Here is a 20,626-nt window from a genome sequence, read left to right on the forward strand (position 1 = left end):
TTCCTTCCAAATTCTACTTTTGTTTTGCTTTAAATAATGCTGCATAAAATGCTAATAGCTATTAGATTTTACAAAATCAAGTTGAAATCAAGAACTTATTTTGTGTATCACGATTTGAAATATATCTACTAAAAACAACTATATTGATTTATGTACTTCTAAGTACAATTTTCAATGATATTTGATGTTTTTCATACAATACTTTAAGTAATGAACTTACCTACAACAAGTATATTGTAGCAGTCAGCCTGAAGACAGTCATTTCTTAGATCAGAGACACACCTGGACAATTTCGTAGCACTCAGCTGGTGTTTATCAAATTGTTAGGAAAATATACTGAAAAAATGTGTGGTTAATTGACAAGTAGAAATAGATAAAGATACTAGTTGCTTCTCTTTCACTGACTCACACAACCTTTTTATTTCTTCTACATAGATTCTTCATTCATAATGTGATTTATTGTGAAATCAGTGTCTTCCTAAGCCTTGCATATCATACTTAGATCTCATTTTGGATTCATGTGCTGACGTTTATAACTGAGTTAATGTACAGTGTTTATAGGTTGCTGCACAGTCCAGCATACGAACAAGTCATTATAATCACTTTAAACCCGATGAAATAGTGAAAACCCTCTATTCATTTGTAGAGTTTATATAAAAGTTATATTTAACACTTCATAAATACACTTGAAATGTGCTGTATAGTCGGGTTGATGATGCCTTCTGGGTTAATAACAAGGAGTCATCCTTGGCCTGCCTGGTCAAGTGGTACAGCCTGCCTCAAGCCTACATGTTTTCATAATTACTGTTATGCAGGGAGAACAACAAGATCAACACTTGGAGTAGAGTTGAATAACAATGATCAACACTTGGAGTAGAGCCTGCCATTACTACATGGCTCATATAACTATGAGGCTTTTATCTCTAGTGCAGTATAGCCTTCAACAAATCCATTGATCAGTGGAGATCAAACTGTCACTTGGCAAGTGAATCACCAGCTGCAAAATAGGAAATTCAGTACGTGTATTCCTCTCAGACGCCATCCTGCGAGTCTTAAATTCATGTGGTCTGCAGCAGCCACATCCTCAAGGTTATGCAGGGCTTCGCACAGACTCGCAGTCCAAAGGGGTTGTTGAAGTGTACCATTCAGACACTGCTCAAACAACCCTGAAACACCTTTTACGTAGCTATCTGTAGTACAGACTGTTAATTCTCTCATCCTGTAGATCAATTTCAATCACCATATGAGAATCATGGCCCAGTTTCACTGCTGAAGCTCAAGATGACAACACTACAGAATTCCTAAGCCCAGGGACACCAGAAGGTTCAAACGCCAGAGTGCACATTGGTTGTTGCTGCTTGCTATTTTTTAGCACTGGACTGAAGCTTGCATTTTGAGTCAGAGAGTATTTTCCTTCACATGCTCAATGCCTGTGTGCAGCAGGACAACGGCTATATTGATGGACCACAGGACAGACGATTCTGACCGCCCAGCTGGCTGGCCGGTATGGTATTGCAGTCAAGTGCAATGACTGCCATGCTGTCTACAATCTGTGTTAGGGTGCTAATAATTTTCTTTCACAAGGGTCTCAACATCACTCCCTTTGTGTATGCCTGGCCCTGCCTAGCACTCACAGCCTTGTGACATGACACAGATAAGTCCACCTGCACACCCATATCTCGGAGTAGAACAATTTGATGAACAGCATTCTCCTAGCTGTGAGGACTCCTGCACCTCAAGCAACTTGCAAACATACACTTTCTCTTCACCTTTTCCAATCAATAGACCTCCATCAACAGTTCTCCCCTTTCCTTTGGACATATGTGAAAAAAACCTAGAATCATCAATCTTCTTTATACATCACAAATGTTTCTCACCTTGCAGGTTCCCATAACCTTTTATTCTGAATTACACTTCCAGTTCTCTTTGCAGCAGGTCACATAGCACAAATAGCTTAACTGACACCCTGAACCAAAACTCTTCCACTGCTTAATGGACTGGAAATGAATTCACCAACATGCATCAAAGCATAACCACGACGGACCTTCCCAAAACATGATTGTAAAATTTAAAAAATGGTATTACTCAGTGCTGTGAATATAAACTCCTAGTAAATAGCCAAGTATCTTCATCACAAGACAGAGAAGGACAAAGTGGTTTACTGGTGGAAGGGGATGGGGAGCAGGATGTGGCCCTCACAATCCATGAGGAAATTTTTGGTGACCTGTTACGGCACTTGGACATACACAAGTCGATGGGGCCGGATAGGATCCACCTAAGGATACTGAGAGAACTGACGGAGGAGCTGGCCAAGCCACTTTCCATTATTTATCAGCAGTCCTGGCTATCGGGGGAGGTCCCAGTCGACGGGCGGCTAGCAAACGTGATGCCCATTTACAAGAAGGGTTGGAGGGTAGACCCGGGGAACTACAGGCCTGTCAGTCTGACCTCACTGCCAGGGAAGCTCATGGAGCAGATTTATCTTGAGTGTCATCACGCAGCACTAGCAGGGCAACCAGGTGATCAGGCCCAGTCAGCATGGGTTTATGAAAGGCAGGTCCTTCTTGACGAACCTGATCTCCTTCTATGACAAAGTGACACGCTGGGTGGATGAGGGAAAGGCTGTGGATGTGGTCTACCTTGACTTCAGTAAGGCTTTTGACACCATTTCCCACAGCATTCTCCTCAAGAAACTGGCTGCTCATGGCTTGGACTGGTGTATGCTTTGCTGGGTTAAAAACTGGCTGGATAGCTGGGCCTAAAGAGTCATGTTGAATGGAGTCAAATCCAGCTGAAGGCTGGTCACTAGCAGCATTCCCCAGGGCTTGGTACTGGGGCCAGTCCTCTTTAATACCTTTATCAATGATCTGGATGAGAGGATCGAGTGCACCCTCAGTAAGTTCGCAAAAGACTCCAACCAAGTTAGGTGCGTGTGTCGATCTGCTCGAGGGTAGGAAGGCTCTGCAGGAGGATCTGGATAGGCTGGACCCATGGACTGAGGTCAACTGCATGAAGTTTAACAAGGCCAAGTGCCAGGTCCTGCACCTGGGGCGCAATAACCTCAAGCAGAGCAACAGGCTGGGAGATGAGTGGTTGGAGAGCTGCCAGGTGGAGAAAGAACCTGGGAGTATTGGTTGATAGTCGGCTGAATATGAGCCAGCAGTGTGCTCAGGTGGCCAAGAAGGCCAACAACATCCTGGCTTGTGTAAGAAGCAGTGTGGCCAGCAGGGCTAGGGAAGTGATTGTACCCCTGTACTTGGCTCTGGTGAGGCCACACCTTGGGTACTGTGTTCAGTTTTGGGCCCCTCACTACAAGAAGGACACAGAGGTGCCTGAGCGAGTCCAGAGACGGGAAGTGAAGCTGGTGAGGGGTCTGGAGAATAAGTCTTAGGAGCAGCTGAGGGAGCTGGGATTGTTCAGCCTAGAGAAGAGGAGGCTCAGGGGCAACCTTATCGTTCTTTTATTAGTACTTTAAAGGTGGCTGTAGCGAGGTGGGGGTTGGTCTATTCTCCCACGTGCCTCGCGACAGGACAAGGGGGAACAGGCTTAAGTTGCACCAGGGGTGTTTTAGGTTGGATGTTAGGAAGAACTTGTTTACTGAGAGGGTTGTTAGGCATTGCAACGGGCTGCCCAGGGAAGTGGTGGAGTCACCAGCCCTGGAAGTCTTTAAAAGATGTTTAGATGTAGAGAGCTTAGCAATATGGTTTAGTGGAGGACTTGTTAGTGTTAGGTCAGAGGTTGGACTCTATGATCCTGAGGTCTCTTCTAACCTAGACAATTCTGTGATTCTGTGAAAGTCTCCTATAACAGAAATGGGATACTGTCCCCAATTTTGGGGTTGATGATTGCTGCAGTGCATGTGAATACTGTAGAGCAAGTTCTCTCAACTGCTAAACATCTCCTTCTGAAGTTTTCTTCAAAAGAACTGGAGGAAAATTTCAATATATTAAGTGCAAAGGACTGGGGATCAAAGTGAAGAGGTGAGATGAATGAAGTGTGGCTATATCACAGAAATCAACAAGTTGTGTGAGCACATAGGATGCCCCTTCAAAACAAATTTTTTAAAGTTTTTTTTTTTTTTTTTTTTTTTTTTGTGCAATATTCCCTAAAAGTAGCTGGAAATCCCAAGCTCTCAGAAATACCTTAGGAAGGTATCAAAAAGTTCTGCATGTAGGATGAAACAATGGGAAATACAAGCAGTAGAGAAATCCATATTTCTGACAGATAAAGCAAGACTGAAAAACAAAAATACCCCACAATGATAATTAGTGCTCTTCCAAAGAGGAGTCAGCTGAAGATTGGAAGTACTGCTGTGCCCCCTCTGCAGCAGTTTTGCCAGCTAACACAGACATTAACTAACAAGGGTAATATAGATCCTACTAAGTAGCACCTTATGTGGAGAAGAGGAGCTGAAACAATGTTGTGTTTAACTAGCTAATTTGGGTAATATGCTGAAATAACTAAGGGCCTATTACAGCCATTACTGGATTTTCCTCCATCAAAGCACTTCTCATGTTTGCAGAAGCAGTAAAGTGCAAGACTTGATTCACAAATACCAGATTCAGACTCAAATCAGTCCTTCTTATGTTCATAATTGGGAGGGCTCTCCTTCTGACAAACAAAAAAAGGACTGTAAGTGCACTCTTTGAAAAGATCCACACATTCATGAAAAGCTAATTACACTGTTGATTATTCAAAACAGATTCATTATGCACTCAACATGTGGCATAGAAGTCATTTTATTAGTGGCCTTATTCCTGAATCAAACAAACACAGTAATGAAAATCCTTGCAGAAAGCCAAGTTATGAACATAATCCTTTAGCATGCCACGTCTCAGCAGGTAAGATGAAAAAGACAAAACAGAATACCTCAAGACTGCAACAACAAAGAGTTTATTAGTCATGAATATATAATTGCTGTACAGAAAACATTCAGATTTAAAGTGTGAAATACTGAACGCCTCACCGTGCATTCTTGTTGCTGAGCCTGTTAGTGATGATTTAATTGACTGCCTACAGATGACTAACTTATCAGCACTTAAAAACATTTTTGTAAGCAGGGAAGAAATGATCATCCTTTCTAATTGATAACATTGCCCAAGGTGGGAAATAAAGGAACACACGAATCATGTTTAAAACTTACTCAAGGATTAGAGTTAGTAGGAGGGGAGAAGAGGAGATTAACATGGTTTCATGTTTTTCTGTACTGAAGAACTGTAGACTCACTGCTGTGCTTTGTACATACACATATTCAGTGTAGCAATGATTTCCATTTTTAAATAAGAAAATATTTTAACAGGTACAAGAATCTACCATCAAATCCAGCCTCTTCCAGTTATCTTTGGCTTGGGAAGATACTCACTTCAACCTTTGAGGCTGACATTTTCCTTAGAAAGAAATGCCATTGTATGTGAGCCTGAAGGACGCTATAAACATTCTCCTTTTTTTTTATTATTAAAAAAAAACAGGTATTTTTAAACCTTTAAAGAAATGAGACTCAAAAAGCTTCTTTGCCTCCCGAGTTCTCAGTTCTCCATGCTACCAAATCTGCAGCTTTTGCCTTCCAAAACTGTTTAGTGAAGTCCATAAGGGCTTGAGGAAGTCTCTTTCTTGAGCATTTGCTGAGGCTTGTTTCCATCACAGGAAGGTGAAGGGCTTATTTTCTCCAATACTACAAGGGAAGAAAAAACAGACCAGAATTTAATCTGGCTTATTCTCAGGGACCAAAAGTTATGTGTAAATTGAACTGGGTTTAAAAACCATTGAACACAATCCTTCAGGAGACCAGACCATTTGGAAACCAACACTGTCTGACACTGGACAAACAGCTTCATCCAATATGCATAGTCCTGGTGGTAGATTTTCCACTTGTTTTATTTTCAGCATGCAAGACAGGCTTCTCCAAAAGGAGAAAAACAGAAGCCTTGCTATGAGTGAAAGGAACCACAGCAGCACTTGGACCACAGCTTCTGAATATCATAAAACCTCTTTACGTTTACACTTTAAATTGAGTTTGCTCCTTAAAGAGCAACTGCCTATTAGTACAACCTCAATTGCAATACTAAATTTTAGGTGGGACACCCCTCATCTCTCAAGTTTTCACTCTTCAAAAATCACCAATTAACAATGCAAATGACTTAAGCTGTAAATTTACAAGGAAAAAATGTGAAGTTAGTCACTTCAAATTGAGACTGTTTCCCTTCTTGGCAGAAATAAATAATGCTAGAATGAAAGTGACTCTCCTGGGAGAAGTGGCTAGCCAGTCTTCATTAGTATCAAGTGAAATTACTATGAGCTTTTTCTCATCTTGAGCAGTTGAGCAGTATTATACCACACCATTAACTTGTTCTAAATGTTAAGTTTATTTACTTTTGAGACAAGTTTGTTGATAACCATTAAGAAGGAAACAAATACACAGCACATAAAAGGGCCTGTAAAATATCTAGTATGACAATAAATTACAGATACATTAGAAACTAAGGTTTCATAGCAGAGCTTTGATATGAACCCAATTTATAATATTGTTACAAAAGAACAGGACCAAGATGATGCCAAAATATCTAAGAGTGCTTTACTGAAGAGCTTTCATAGGGAGTGACGCAGAACGCTCACACAATGGTCACTACAATAACCAACCTTATTAAAAAGCTCTTAACTACTGCAGTAGATATCACAGATTCCCTGTAGACCTATTCTGGAGGCAGCAGGATAATAAATATCTATTGATAAATTTAAAGAAAAACATGCTTAAGAGCATTTCAAATGAAAAATTGTGTGGCTTTAGGTCCAAATCTGCTATTTAAGCAGGTGTTATTATACCCGCATAGTTTTTTGTTGTTGTTGTTGTTTGGTTGTTTTTTTTTGAGACAGTTTTTATTACTATTTAGGGCAAGGTAATTCAATGCAGCATTATACAGGAACAAATTGAAAGCTCCAATTGGCCATTGTGTAAGATGACCGCTTTACTGCAAATTCAATTATGCATTAATTGTTCATTTGTTCAACGATTTAAGGACTGTGAAGACTTCAGCAGCAAATTCCTCTAACAAAGACAGTCTCAGAAAAAAAGCAATGATTTTGACTAATGAAGTACTAAATATCACTACAAAGTGTCCTACCTCACTTGTAGTATAAAGATAATAGACTTATAACATTTAACTTTGATGGATTTTTGGTGATTTTTTTTTTTTTTTAATACACGAACACATTTCAGAATCTTAATACATGTTAACTGCCAATTCATTTATGACTTAATTTCATGTCCTCCTCATGCTGATACCACCCAATGTTCTTGCAGGGGGAAGCTTGCAACTGTAGCTGTTTACAGAACATGAATGAAGGCAGTAATCAGAACTCTGAAACAAGAATCCTACATCGCAAGAGGTTAAAAATGCCTTAAGTATTTAAAATAACACATTGTTGTTCACATTTTAATGTGCAATTTCTTGTGATCCCAGGAGAGAAAAAGGACACTTTAAAAGACAGAAGTGTCAGCTCTTCAGCAGCACATAGAGAGAGTTCACAACCTCATGAAAAACAGCTTGTTACTTAAACTACGCTTCCTTGGATCTAAAATTCTTGGGTTCAAATTCTTAGTTATTTTACATATCCTGAACAAATCTGTCTTGCAATTTTAAAAGCAATCTTAAGTGTTGAGGAAAGGTCAAACAAGTATACTTCTGAATGGAGAAAGGAAAGGTCACCTAAATCAAATCCATAAACTTTGACTTACTAATACAGCTTCAGAAATACATTAACAATTATCTGGGACAGACTGCCAGTCACCTAAAACCAATGAAGTAAAAAGATGTCTTAAATAAACTGTCGGTATGTGATTAAAAGCAAGGTCTAGGCACATACTGGAGTCACTTAATTTTAATCTTTTAAAAAGATTACATCTTTGTAATGGTCTTGTTTATTTTGAAAAACCTGAGGTAGATGCTAGACTTTTTCACTTTGTCTTATGAAATTACCATCCTACATCCTATGACCGAAGTAATCAATAAGGAATAACAATTTTCACAATACTTCTGTGTAATTACTCTTTTTTCTCCCACACTGTGCAAAAGATCACCCTTGTTAAACACATATGCAGACAGAAAAGATGTTTTTACTTTTTAACCTGCGCTGTAGTAAAGTTCTTAAAAATAAAAATTTGACTTGCAGGAAAGAATAGATTAGTTGGAAAACCTTCAACAAAACAGATAGCCATAGAAACTGAGAAGTGTTTTTATCAGATTTTGATCAGTTTTGAATGAAATTTTTCAATTCTATTTCTTGTCAGGAGCCTAATACTTACAGCAAATAGCATACTGCCTTAAACGCCTGATAAATACAAACTAGCCAGAGAGCTTTAAGGAAGAAGCATTATAAATTAAAAAATGAAATCTGAATAACAACTTTCAATGTAAGAATTTTTTCGTCCTCTCATGGAACCCCATCCTTCCAATTTGTAGTTCTTACCCCTGGTAAGATGACGAGTTACATTCCAGCTGGCATGTTTGCCAAGAAGTTTATAAGAATTTCCTAGTACCACTGCAAGCTTGCTCTCCAGTCCTGGCAGCAAGAACACTTAACTTGTATGAACTACGACATCATTAACAATGAGCTCATGTCTTGAACTTACCACTCTGAACCTCTCACCTTACTCAGTTTTCAGTAAGACTACCAATTGAGAATCTTTCTCACCTGTGCAAACTTATGTATCTGTTCCACCACAGCTGCAAAAAGGGCATGGACACTTTCATCAATTAGACTCTGCATATAATGGACAGCTTCTTCATCAGACAGGTCCAAACGGAACTTGTCCTGCACCTGGAATGAGTTGGGGAGACAGAAAAGACGACAAATGTGATTTCAATCAGACTTACCCAGTAACAGACATGATTTAAGCTGTCAAAGTTTAGTAAAGAATCCGTATTTTACTTCATACGTATTTTACAGCAGATTACTGGATGTTAACAATTTTCATTTAAAATATCTGATTAACTTTTTCATAAAAATGAGTGTTTAAATAACTGAGAAACCCCTCCCAACCCCCCTCCATGAACAGTCAGTTGGAGACACTGCTACCCCCCTACACTGTTTTTTTTTTTATTTGACAACATATATTAACTATTACCATTATTGTACCAATAACACATCTTGCTTGGTACTTGCAATTTCCCTAAGAATTAAAGCAGTGTAATTAAGAATAGAATACCAAGATCTATATTCCTCTTTTACAGCCTTGGTAATGCCCTGACCCATGAATATTTACAAAGGTACAGTGGATGCCTTTTAGTGAATTCCAGCTAATTCCATGGCAATTGTTCAGGACTGCTCCAGATGGCAACATCTCATAAGAACCATTACTACAAACATTTCTTTTAAAATTCAGAACTTCCATACATAGAACTGGCAAGAGCTTCAGCAGTTTCAGAAAAAGAAATAACATTTTGCTTTTTGGGAGCTAAGTTAGTTTTGCAGACATGCCTTTTTGCTCAGAACACATAAAAGGTAGATGCATAAGCATTTTGGGTGAGTTCAAGTAATTTGATGCACAGATTCTGTAAAATGCAAAAAAATATCAAGACATCATGATTTTCTAAATTTTATGAGGTGATGTCTGTAAAGCAAGACTTGCAAACAGGAATGGTGAGTGTTCAGATTTTTTCCAGGAAAAACAAATCTCTTGTGTAACAATGCTACCTATGAGAGGTCAATTTGGAAAACCATTTGTGCTGTTTAAGAACTCCTAGCAAGTCCTGATTTCCCTAAATAAAATTAAGGATGCTAAGATCCCAGCATTGTTTTTGCAAAGTAGCACTGGTCACAATATAAAAATCCCTCAGCAAATTTCCAACACTTGCAGAAAACAGTTGCAGCCATCTAATCACTTCCTTTATGTTCATAATGGTAAATTTCAAGGGATGTGAGCTCTTCTAGAGACTGTCGTATCCATCTACTCAGTCTCTTGCATAATGAGCTAGGTAAAATAGTATAGACTTGATGCAAAAATTGTTTGATAATTCCCAGTTTATTTGTGACAATCTCTTTTACAGAGACTCTACAGTGAGAGGGAATGAATCACATCCTAGGTAGGTTGTTTCAATGATTAATTGCCTTGTTTAAAAATTGTGGCTTATTTCCTATCTGAACTTGTCCAATTTCCATCTCAAACAGTTGAGCTCATTAATTTTTTTTTTACATTAAAGAGCTGTCTATCACAAATATATTTCATGTAGGCAAATATCAAATGATTTAAGTTGCTTCTTAACCTTATCCTGGCTAAGACTGAAGAAACAGATTATGAGACAGAATAACATCTCTCCTGAATATTTTCCATTCATTTACCTTTACACATTGAAAAAAAAAATACCAAATTATTTCAGCAATGTTCTTAATAAAGACATTAGAGAGATAATACCACCTTCTCTTCTCCTTTTGCATTCTTTTTCAACATCAAGGATACCACATACACAACCGCCCCCTTTATGATAAGAAAAATTCTGAGATATCAGTTAATTATTACTCTGCATCGTTTCCAAAGGCGAGGTATTGCAGGGGAGTGCCCTTCAGTGCCACCATAAAAGCCTAAGTTAGCCTGCCAGGTACAGAAAGACAACACCACTTCACTCAAAATACAGTTGTAACTCTAAACTTACTTCAAACACACTGCTACAAATTGAGTTTTTCTGCAACTTCAAAGTTTCATCAGTATGAAAGCCTAGATTAAGCTGAAAAATGTTCAAACTCCCAAGGAAGCAGATCACAGCGAGGAAATTAAAAGGGTATTTCAGGCTAATTTTATACAACTTTCATTTTCATAACAAACATAATAAAAGGTTTGTTATCGCCCACATATGTTAGAAGTTTGACAGTCAATAAAACATGCAGAAGAATCCAACTGAACTTGGACTACTCACATGCCTGCAATTATACACAAGCTCAAATACCTCCCCAAATGAGTCCACAGATTTCTGTCACACCTTTTTAAATGCTTATAGAAAAAGTGATGCAATGAGATTTTAACAAAATTTCTAACTGCAGTTTAAAAAACAAAAAAACCACTAACACTCTTAAAACTCTAGTAATGGAGCACTTCAACTGTTTCCTAATCCGTTCACAGAACTGCAGTTACTGATGTTAAAACGCTGTTTTACTCTATGGGATTTAGGATTAAACTACTTCCCACCTTCCCCAAGAACAGACTGGCATACATATATACGTGGAAAAAAATTTAGCCACAGCTAGACCCTAAAATCAGATTGCAATTAACAGCAGGATCAAATGCTGCTGAGCACTAGATCTTTGCCTGGAAGTTTTTCAGCACTGCAATTAAAAATGACTGCTGCAACCTAGCTGAGAAGAAACATGGCAAGATGACAAATTACCTCTTGAGCTGTAACAGCAGCAACAAGATTAATATATACTGACTTATGGTTCTTGTAACAAAACCAATAGTAATTGTTATCTGAAATCTCTCAGCTCCAAACTAAACCATATATTGTGAAAGACAGTGGCTTCTCACAGAGGAGGTGAAATTAGCAAGAGATTTCTGCATGGTGGTAGAAGGGAATTTGGGGGTCAAGTTATGATGAGTTATACAATTATCTCATACTACACATTTAAGAACAAAATTTATCATTCTACACGTTTAAAAAAAACGGTCACTAGGAATGCATCAAAAACATCCCACCTGAATTATTTACCTGGAGTTCTTGTTTTGGCATTTGAATTAAATAAGTCTTGTTAACTTGCTATTAGCATTAGTCAAAAAGAGGAAAGAAATATACTTGATGAATCTAGCTAAGCTTTTGTTTCCAGAAAGGAAAGTTTTAAACCCCATACTGTATGCACACAATAACTTTAAACACATTCTTTTAAACACGTCTCAACAGTAACCTTGAACATTTAAGGGTGAAAAGGCTGTATAAAGAATGACAGAACCCATGTAAATACTGACATTCAGCCTAAAGGTTTCAAATTGCCCACTATCTATCCACCTGCACAGCGGATAATTCAGTACTAAATACAGGGTAAAATAAAAGAAACGCATAGTATATGAATTTACGTGACTAGGAATTTTACTGTTGTTCAGTTAAATCGACAATCACTTGCTGCAGTCACATGGAAGAAGAGGGAAACTTTGCAAAGTAACAAGCAAAAAAAAAAAAAGGAAAAAGTTCTACAATGTAACCAAGAATAAATACTACTTTGCACCATGATCATCCCATGAAAAATCACAGGCTTCTCACCTATGATAAGTTTGCTGGTGAAGCAAACTCAAGTGAAAAGCAGTACAAGAGGAGGAACTGGACACTTAGCAGCCCCTGCACCTTCCCCAAATTAGAGGTCAAGCACAGGTAGCAAACAATATAGTAACAGAAATAGGATGTTTGGTTGGTAGGGTTTGGTAACTGATACTGAAATATCAAGGGTCTTCACACAGCCTGTAACTGCCACTCTCTGCAAAGAATTTTTCAGTATCTGCAGAGACTTCAGATTAAAGCATTACATGAAAGGTCTTCCTTTTCTGTGTAAAGATAAACTCACACACCACTTTTATTATTGTCTAAAACTGCATTTACATATTTTAATCTGGTCACAATTTGCAGCTATATTATTATGCTTTTATATTATTATGCTTTCTAGAACAGTTTAAACAAATGGAAAGGTGTTAACATTTAGTGCACGTGGGGTGGTAACCAAACAGTCACCAGTTCTGAGTACCCTTTTGCTGCAGAAATACCTGTGCTTCATTAGAAAGCATTCTTAATTTCATTAGAAATGGAATTAAAATTAGAATTAATGCTGCCCCACTCTCCCCAAAAAAGAAAATCAAGTAGTCACTTTATCCATGCATAGCAGAAAACCCAGGATCTTATAATGATGCAGCCTGATCAAAGCAACCAAACTAGAATCCCACCAGCTACCTTCTGGAATAATTGAAAGTAGTACCATAGCACAAGCATTGTTACTGGGAAGTAGAACATCGTGAGAGATCAGACTACAGCAGGAATTAAACTATTTCATGCAAAATACTGGTAATTCCCACCACATAATCCTGCACACCCCAACACCCATTTCAAATATATGAAATTTCAAAGAAAATTAAACGTTAGGTATACTTACATTTCATGTGACAACTCACTAAAAGGGAAATTGCAAAGGTAACTGATATGGAAAGAAGATAATATCAACCAGAATAACAGACAGTTATCTGATGGTAAATTCATACTTCATTTTTGTTTGATGTGTCTTCACAGAAAACTAAAAAGACTCATTTTCAAAACAGTAATGATGTGTTATATGAAGCTAATTTCAGAGAAAACTCCACATCATGTCCACAGATCTATGTACATAATAAAAATCCAGATGACAGCATAGAGGAGACTATACTCAAAAGCCTAACCACCTAAGAGTCGTAGAAGTGTTTAAGATAATGGACAGGCCTCTGTTTTCTTCCAGCAAATAAATCTCCAGGTTTGTCCTTCTCCCTTTTGCTATTTTGCATTTTTGGATGTGTGACAGGCTTGAGATTTAGATACCATACTCAAACTCAGTTCAGAAATACTGCTGGTGTAGTTAACCAATCTATGTTTTACAAACATTTGCAGCTATGATTGACATAATTACTGAGGAAAGTAGCAAAATATTTTGAGTTAATATCACATGGACATATGAAAGCCCTTTCTCCACCCTATTTTTCTCAGACTAATTTCAAGTCAGCCATTCCAAGACTGCTGGCTGCTCTACTCTTACTCTTCCAGTGCCATTAAGCAGCACTGCTGCTGTTTACTGCAACAACTAGCTAAGTAGCTAGTTATTGTGTAGTTTTATCACTTTAATATGGGATTGCTCTTTGCAAAGTCAGCTACTCAAATCAAATAGAAGCTTCAGTGTTCTTTTTGATTGGGTCTTAATATGCATCAACTACTATTAAAGCTCAAATAAAATAGCTGATAGCCAAACAAGTAATGTTTAGTGAGGTTTTCATGATTTTTACTGTTTTCCCGTAAGATTATTCCAACAGTTAGCATTCAGTGTACATGTAGCAGAAATTAGCATTAATTCTTGGCTTAACCCTTACCATGTTTCACCTATTTCAGCAAAGGTCTTTCCTGCTTTCCTTGCTGCTTGATTACAACACAGTCCAAACAAGTCACTGTACAAACTCTTCAGGTGCTCTATTTGCATGTACAATTTTATTTGAAGGACTATTCTGACAACAGCTTTTGTTTTCCAGGCTTTGATTTGAACAAACTGCACTTTCTAAACAAGCCTGTGCAGACTTCTGTTTTGTTTCTTTTAAACAGAACAAAAAACGGAAGCTAATAAACCCATTAGTGAGGATCTGTAAATTGAGCTTCCAGAAAAATATGGGTTTTAGCTGACGCAATATGCAAAGGTCATACTGTTCCTGTTCAGAATTTCATCATATTGGCCAAATAATTATGACCAAATGAACAGCATGATATAAAGCATCAGGAACCTGGGGTGTTCTTGCTCTCACTTCACTCTGTGAAGTTTATTCCATCCTTTCTGGATTTCAGAATGAGTATACATGCAGAATCAACAGCCTAGAAAGAGAAAAGCTGGGTGTGCAGCTGCAGCATCATTACCCAAATGGACAGAAAGATGAACGTCTGCCTAGGCAAAATGAGCTCAATGTCAATGTGACACTATTACAAAGAATAAACCTCCTCTGAGGAGGAAGTAAATATAAATACAGAAACAGACAGACTGACCAAGCAAAACTGAGTTTATTTCTCCTACAGAGAAATAATACTAAATCTCTTGACATTAATAAACCTCAGAAATGTTTCCTAGCTCCACCTTTCAAAAAACATTGTTATTTTCAGTTAGGTAAACAGGGACAGATATCTACTGCTGTCTAAAAATGCAGATCAGAAAACAAGTGAGAATCCTTTTCCTCTTCACTGACTTGTGAACTTAACTCTCAATTATCCAGTGACTGACTTCTGGGGAGGAGGGAGAAAGAAGAGAGGGAGTATTAGTACAACCTCATAAATTAACTCAGCATTAGAAACAAACTGGCTCAAACTTTCTCTGCACCTTAAGTCACATTGTTTCTCTGTTTCAGCTTTTCTGCCTGTAAACAAGAATTACTGCACTTTGATGTGTTTAATGCGAAAGAATTAAAGGATGCCTGCTTTCTCTTCTTCCCAGTTTCCAGACATTTCTACCACTTGTTTCTCATCAGGTGTAGTGAGACCTAGTTAAAGGTTACATAGATTTGGAAACACAAAGTGTTCTAAGTGGTCCATTCTGTAAGAAAATTCCCCGCTCCACTGAATCATCAGAATTTAACCTTTTCCTGTGTAAATCCAAAGGTGCTATCAAATTTGAACAGGGCTTTCATAAAAAAGTTACCTTCCATCTACAATCCCTTTAAGCTCACCTATAAATGACACACTTGCAGCATCTTTGCAGCACCTTCTTTAATCAATGGGCATCTGAAACACAGTTCAGTCAATTATAACACTGTCCTTTAATGCCTGCCGAGTTCTTTGTGTGCCAATGAATCACTGGTCCCTGATGTTTTCTAATTTAAAGGTCAAACTTGCTATGAAGGACAGACACAAGCCATCTGGCTTTCCTGCAGAAAAATCAGATTTTTTTTGTTGTTGAGAGACGACAACGCTGAATGCATTTGTTACATTGGAAGAGTGATGGTATAACTCCTCCTTACACAAAACTGCCTGCGTAATTGAATGAAGATTCTAGTTACCACTGTTTAAAATTATAGCATTATTTCAAAAAAGTAACAATTGTCAATTAGCATTACAGCTGCATGAGAAATACAAAGGCAAGTAACAGTGGCAGAAAAAAGGCGCGGAGGGGATTTGCATTTTATCCTCAGTTATGCACTGACAAGTCAATGTAAACAGATTTCAGCCCAGTCCTTTTCCTGAAAATTGAGATCTGGAAAAGAATAAGCAACGAGTGGAAAAGTTAAAGGCAATTACCTCAGAGGTCAGAGAAAGCAAGAGGCAAACAGGGGAGAACTTTCCACTATTTTCCAATTTAAGTTCATTTTGTAACATTTTTGAGCCAAAGGGGGTTCTCAGAGAAGCCTAAATCAAAGGGAAGCGGTAGGAGATGGTATCCTGACCCATGAGGTGAAGCACACTAGTCCACCAGGTTTCTTTATGAATAGTATGGAGAGGACAAAAGGACATGAAAGGTTAAAAAAAAAGACAACTAATTTCAAGCTTTGCTGATCCTTTTTCTTGGTCAAAAATTGACAAATGTTTTCATGTTAAACAAAACATCAAGAATCTGAAGAGGATTTCTATGGTTTTATGGGGTGGAGATAACCTTTATAGTTGACAACCACTTTTCTGCTTTGATTTGCAACCCCTTTCCCCCCCCCTCTTCACCATTCTTTTACTGGGAAAAATACTGATTGAAATTGGATTGAGGGAATTAAATCATTAAACCAAAACTTTCTTTCAATTTAAAGGTACTAGATGATCTACCTAGTGATACACACTAGAAGTGGAGAGCTGGTTAGAAAATATTTTCTATACATCAAAGAATAATGGTGAAACTTGAAACCAAGAGCTTTCCTCTTCCCTCCAGCCCAGCCAATACTGACATTCATTTTCAGTTCAGTTTTAGGTGTAAGAAAGCATCATTAAGGTCAGCATTGGTTTAATTTCCAAACACAGATTTTATACAAAGCAAGTAAGAAGGTACTGTCAAATTGTCGTGTGTTCCAAATCCACAACTCCAGCTGTAAGCATCAGAAGTTTCTGGTACATTTAACATTAACGAGAAGAAAATACCCAGTCTTCTCCCCCTGATAAGCAAAATCAGTTTGTGTAGAGCTTGCTCACTTTTGAACAAGAAGAATGTGAAAGTACCTTCAAAGATGATATAAACAGAGAGCCCAACTCTGCTTACTCCATCCTGTGCCATAAACCATGTCAAACAGGTGTAATCTATACTTATTTTACAGAAAGTTGTACATGACAAGCTGCTATTTCAATTTTGCCTTGACTCGATACATATTTCTCCCAAAGACATTTCACAAGCATTGGACAGAAATGACACCCAGACAACATGCTTTTTGATAGAATGTAATTTTATAATCAGCTTAAGATCTTCCAGTTAGCTCCTTGGGCTATAACGTGTTACTGGAAAGTAGATGTTTCTTCAGCAAAAACAGCTTACAACTAAAGATCCTGCCTTCCTTTTTCTTCCTCAGGTTAGTAACATTTTCCTTAGGTGTGCCTTCTCATTCAGATTTCTCTAAAAAGATTCTATCACCATAGCAGAATCAAACTGTTAAAAACAACAATTTGTATCATCCACAGCCTCAGTAAAGAGGGCATACTCTACATCATAATTTTTCCATTATCTTGGTTTGTTTTCTGATTTGTCTGAACTTACGGCAAAAGATGGCAGACTTCCAATTACCTTTTCAAACTCATTAGTTAGTGTCTTGTTATACATACACATACCACAGGTAACAAAAGAAAGTACAAGAAATGAAGCCATACAAAATGGCTGCAGTGTTCTTTCCTCTACTTGAATTAAAGTAAAAATTAAGCACTCATTCATACTCAAAGAATTAGGCATACTGTTTTCTGTAAGTTTCGAAAAGAAGAACACCAAATATTTCTGATGTTTTACTCACCAGAGTATTTTTATATATTGTCCATCAGCAGACAGATATTTCTTGCAGCATTCTTGCTCAGAAGCAAGAATGACACATTACATCTCTTTGCAAAGCTGCTCAGAACACAGCCCAATGTACTGCCTAAGCATAATGCTTTCCCTTTGAGAAATCAGAAGAGTAGTCATTGCAGAAAAATCCCCCTTACTACCTCAACTCCGTGTACTGTGCTCTAGCATACCCGTTTCAATGAGAACAGAAACCTGTGAGGCAAGAACAGCTCAGTAAATGAATTTGCTCAGAATACACTCATTTAAGTATGTTACAAGGTGCCTTTTTTCTTGATCCTGTTAAGAGATACCTATGGAAGTATAGTTAGAATACTTTATACCTGCTCCTAATAGGATTGCTGCACCTACTAAAAAATTCCAATGTCAAGGAATGCTGAACAGTTTGAACACCAAAATATATTGAAATATAATGTTCCACCTTCAATAACTTTCCTTTCTTTAAAAAGGAAAATTAAGTTTTGTACTATATACATTTTCTCACAGTTTCATCCTAAGTAATATTCTGATATCTGAGAGATTTGAAATAAAGATAACCCAACCTGTTTCCTCAGTGACCTGACTTCAGCTGCCTGTGAGATCAGAGCCTAACTAGATCACTGGCCTTCTAAAAAAAAAAAAAAAAAAAAAAATGAAGGCTCTACAAAACAGAGAGTGAGTGATACTACAGCACCAGTAAGGAAAACTAAAGAAAAAAAAAATCCACCATAACTATTATAAGAAGGATACCTTCTTAGATACAGAAATGTTTGTACATCTCCACCTTTGCTTCCCATGAAAGTGATATTATCGTTGAAATGGCTATTGACTTGACTCACATAAAGGTAATTTAATTTTACGGGTCAGTCCAAAATGGATCTTTAGCTAATTTGAGTCTGTTGAAATATATATGGATTTTTTGTTTAAAGCTTTAAAAAAAGGCAAACAAAAAAATCAATTGAGATGCTGAAGGCATTTATTCAATTTTCCTACAACAAGGTACAGTATTATCTTGTTAAATGACTGAACAAACTTGCCACTCAGCCCAAGAGGTACAAGACACCTTGTTTCTCTTTTCTTATTGGTACTAACAAAGCTCAGAACTGATTTGAGACAGGCTAATGGACATTAAACATTAAAAACAAAATTTCTATCACTATCTAAAAAGTGACCTCTTCACTCTTCTACAAAGAATTGAGATGATTCTGCTGCTTAGCCATTTTATAGCTGTTTACCTGATGTTTTTCTTTAAAGTAAAAAAAGAAATAGATAAACCAAAACCAAAATATTTTCATAGTTGCTTTGAACATAGTTGTTTTCATCCAGTAGATCATAATAACAACATCTGCTTTATAAGAGAGTCCTCTATTCACCTGCTCTTTCAAGATCTCACCATAATGTATCATTTTTGCAGAAATTCCACAGGTATATTTATTTTACAATTCTTAAACCAAAAGGTCCAAACCTGAACCTCTCATTTGCTGTCCTGTCAAAAATTTAGTTTATTAAAATAACTATATTTGGGGCAAAGGATTGAGAAGACCATGAAGTAAAAAAACATTTATGAACAAGCCAAACAGTTTAGTTATCTTTCTGATAATACTGTATTGTGTTTGTTTTATTCTGTTTTCTTTTTTTTTTAAGGAACAAGCACACTCTAAATGAATTTACAGAAATTGTGACAGTGAAGTCTGTTCTCTCAGTATACTATCTCTACCCATTTATAATTATTTTGCATGAAATTTGAAGATCTTCACTCTTCCCCAACTAAACAACATTTTAAAGCGTGAAAGCAATCTGCATTCCTTATAACAAATACTTGACTCACTGACTCAGGTCTAGCTCTCAACATTTTCAAGCCTCTAAGATGAGAATAAATTTCATCAGGGTAAAAACTGCAGATCTCAAAGTTGCAGCATTGCCAGAGCTCAGTATGACAACAACTCTGTTGTATCTGACCTAAGTGACCTACCAGACAGCAAATAAACATACACTACTTTCATCAAAAAGGGGACTATTATTTATACTTAGTAATGAAATATAGAGGTAAGTACATTGATCTAATTCATATGCCTATGAACTTCCTTTCAGATTTTGCTTCTTTCTTCTATGTGTATTATCTCCGATTGGATATATTATAATCAGGCTTGAGATAAACCTGATTTTAGCTACTGTGTATCAGTGAACTGTAACATACTTCTCAGCTGAAGAAAAGACTTGTTGGCTTTCAATTCTCTATCTTAATTTAATATTTTATATGAATTAATATTTCAAAACAAGGGAGGAAACTTCTTTTAAGTAAGAATTTCATAAGCATCTGAAACACTCAGACATTACTACAGTAAAAGAACCCTTTAAAAATATTTTAGAGAATTTGACATCCTACTATCATTTACTACAAAAAAAATCTGCTCCTGGTATAATTCAGAGGAGTATTGTCCAAGATAAAATGTGATGTAAAGATACTAAGAAGAAAAACGTATGTTAATTGGCAATGTAAAACAAGGAGACCGAATTTGATTACAAAACAAAACAGACAAAAAAAACACACTATGTCATCATTTGCAGAAATGAAACAATGACTATATGAGCTCTTTTATATCAATTTGAAATTAGGAAATGCTCAACATAGAAGTATATTCTTACATGCTAAAAGAAAAGCTTCGTTGGAGTCAATTCACTTACCTTCAAGAGAATTGCATTAGAATGTGAAATATTAATTTAAATAATTGTGGATCTTTGCATTCATAGCTTATTGAAAACACTAAAGATCAGGTTGATCTTTAGAGAAAGTACAGAGCTTGAATCAGAAGTGAACCGAACTGATTTTCATTGGATTCACAGGCTCCACAAAGTCTTTTGTGGAATTAAAAGAAATAGCCCTTCACTAGAAATCAGGTTATAAAAAAAAGCCAACATTTGCCTAAAACTAAGTGCAATGAAATTTATG

At 37.1% G+C, this 20,626-nt stretch overlaps 1 protein-coding gene across 2 annotated transcripts in view; it reads right to left on the reverse strand.

Annotated features, from left to right (window-relative positions):
- Positions 1 to 4,877: 4,877 nt before the first annotated feature.
- PIK3C3 (phosphatidylinositol 3-kinase catalytic subunit type 3) overlaps positions 4,878 to 20,626 on the reverse strand; it is a 67,106-nt gene continuing 51,357 nt past the window's right edge. For both annotated transcript variants that reach the window (XM_038170664.2, XM_038170663.2), the window contains 2 exons: positions 8,689 to 8,814; positions 4,878 to 5,671 (listed from right to left, as the gene is read on the reverse strand). In XM_038170664.2, the coding sequence (XP_038026592.1) occupies positions 5,657 to 5,671; positions 8,689 to 8,814 (141 nt within the window). In that variant the 3' untranslated portion in view covers positions 4,878 to 5,656. The remainder of the gene's footprint in view (positions 5,672 to 8,688; positions 8,815 to 20,626) is intronic.

The sequence above is a fragment of the Anas platyrhynchos genome, chromosome Z (assembly GCF_047663525.1).
Source record: "Anas platyrhynchos isolate ZD024472 breed Pekin duck chromosome Z, IASCAAS_PekinDuck_T2T, whole genome shotgun sequence".
In the NCBI taxonomy this organism is placed as follows: domain Eukaryota; kingdom Metazoa; phylum Chordata; class Aves; order Anseriformes; family Anatidae; genus Anas; species Anas platyrhynchos.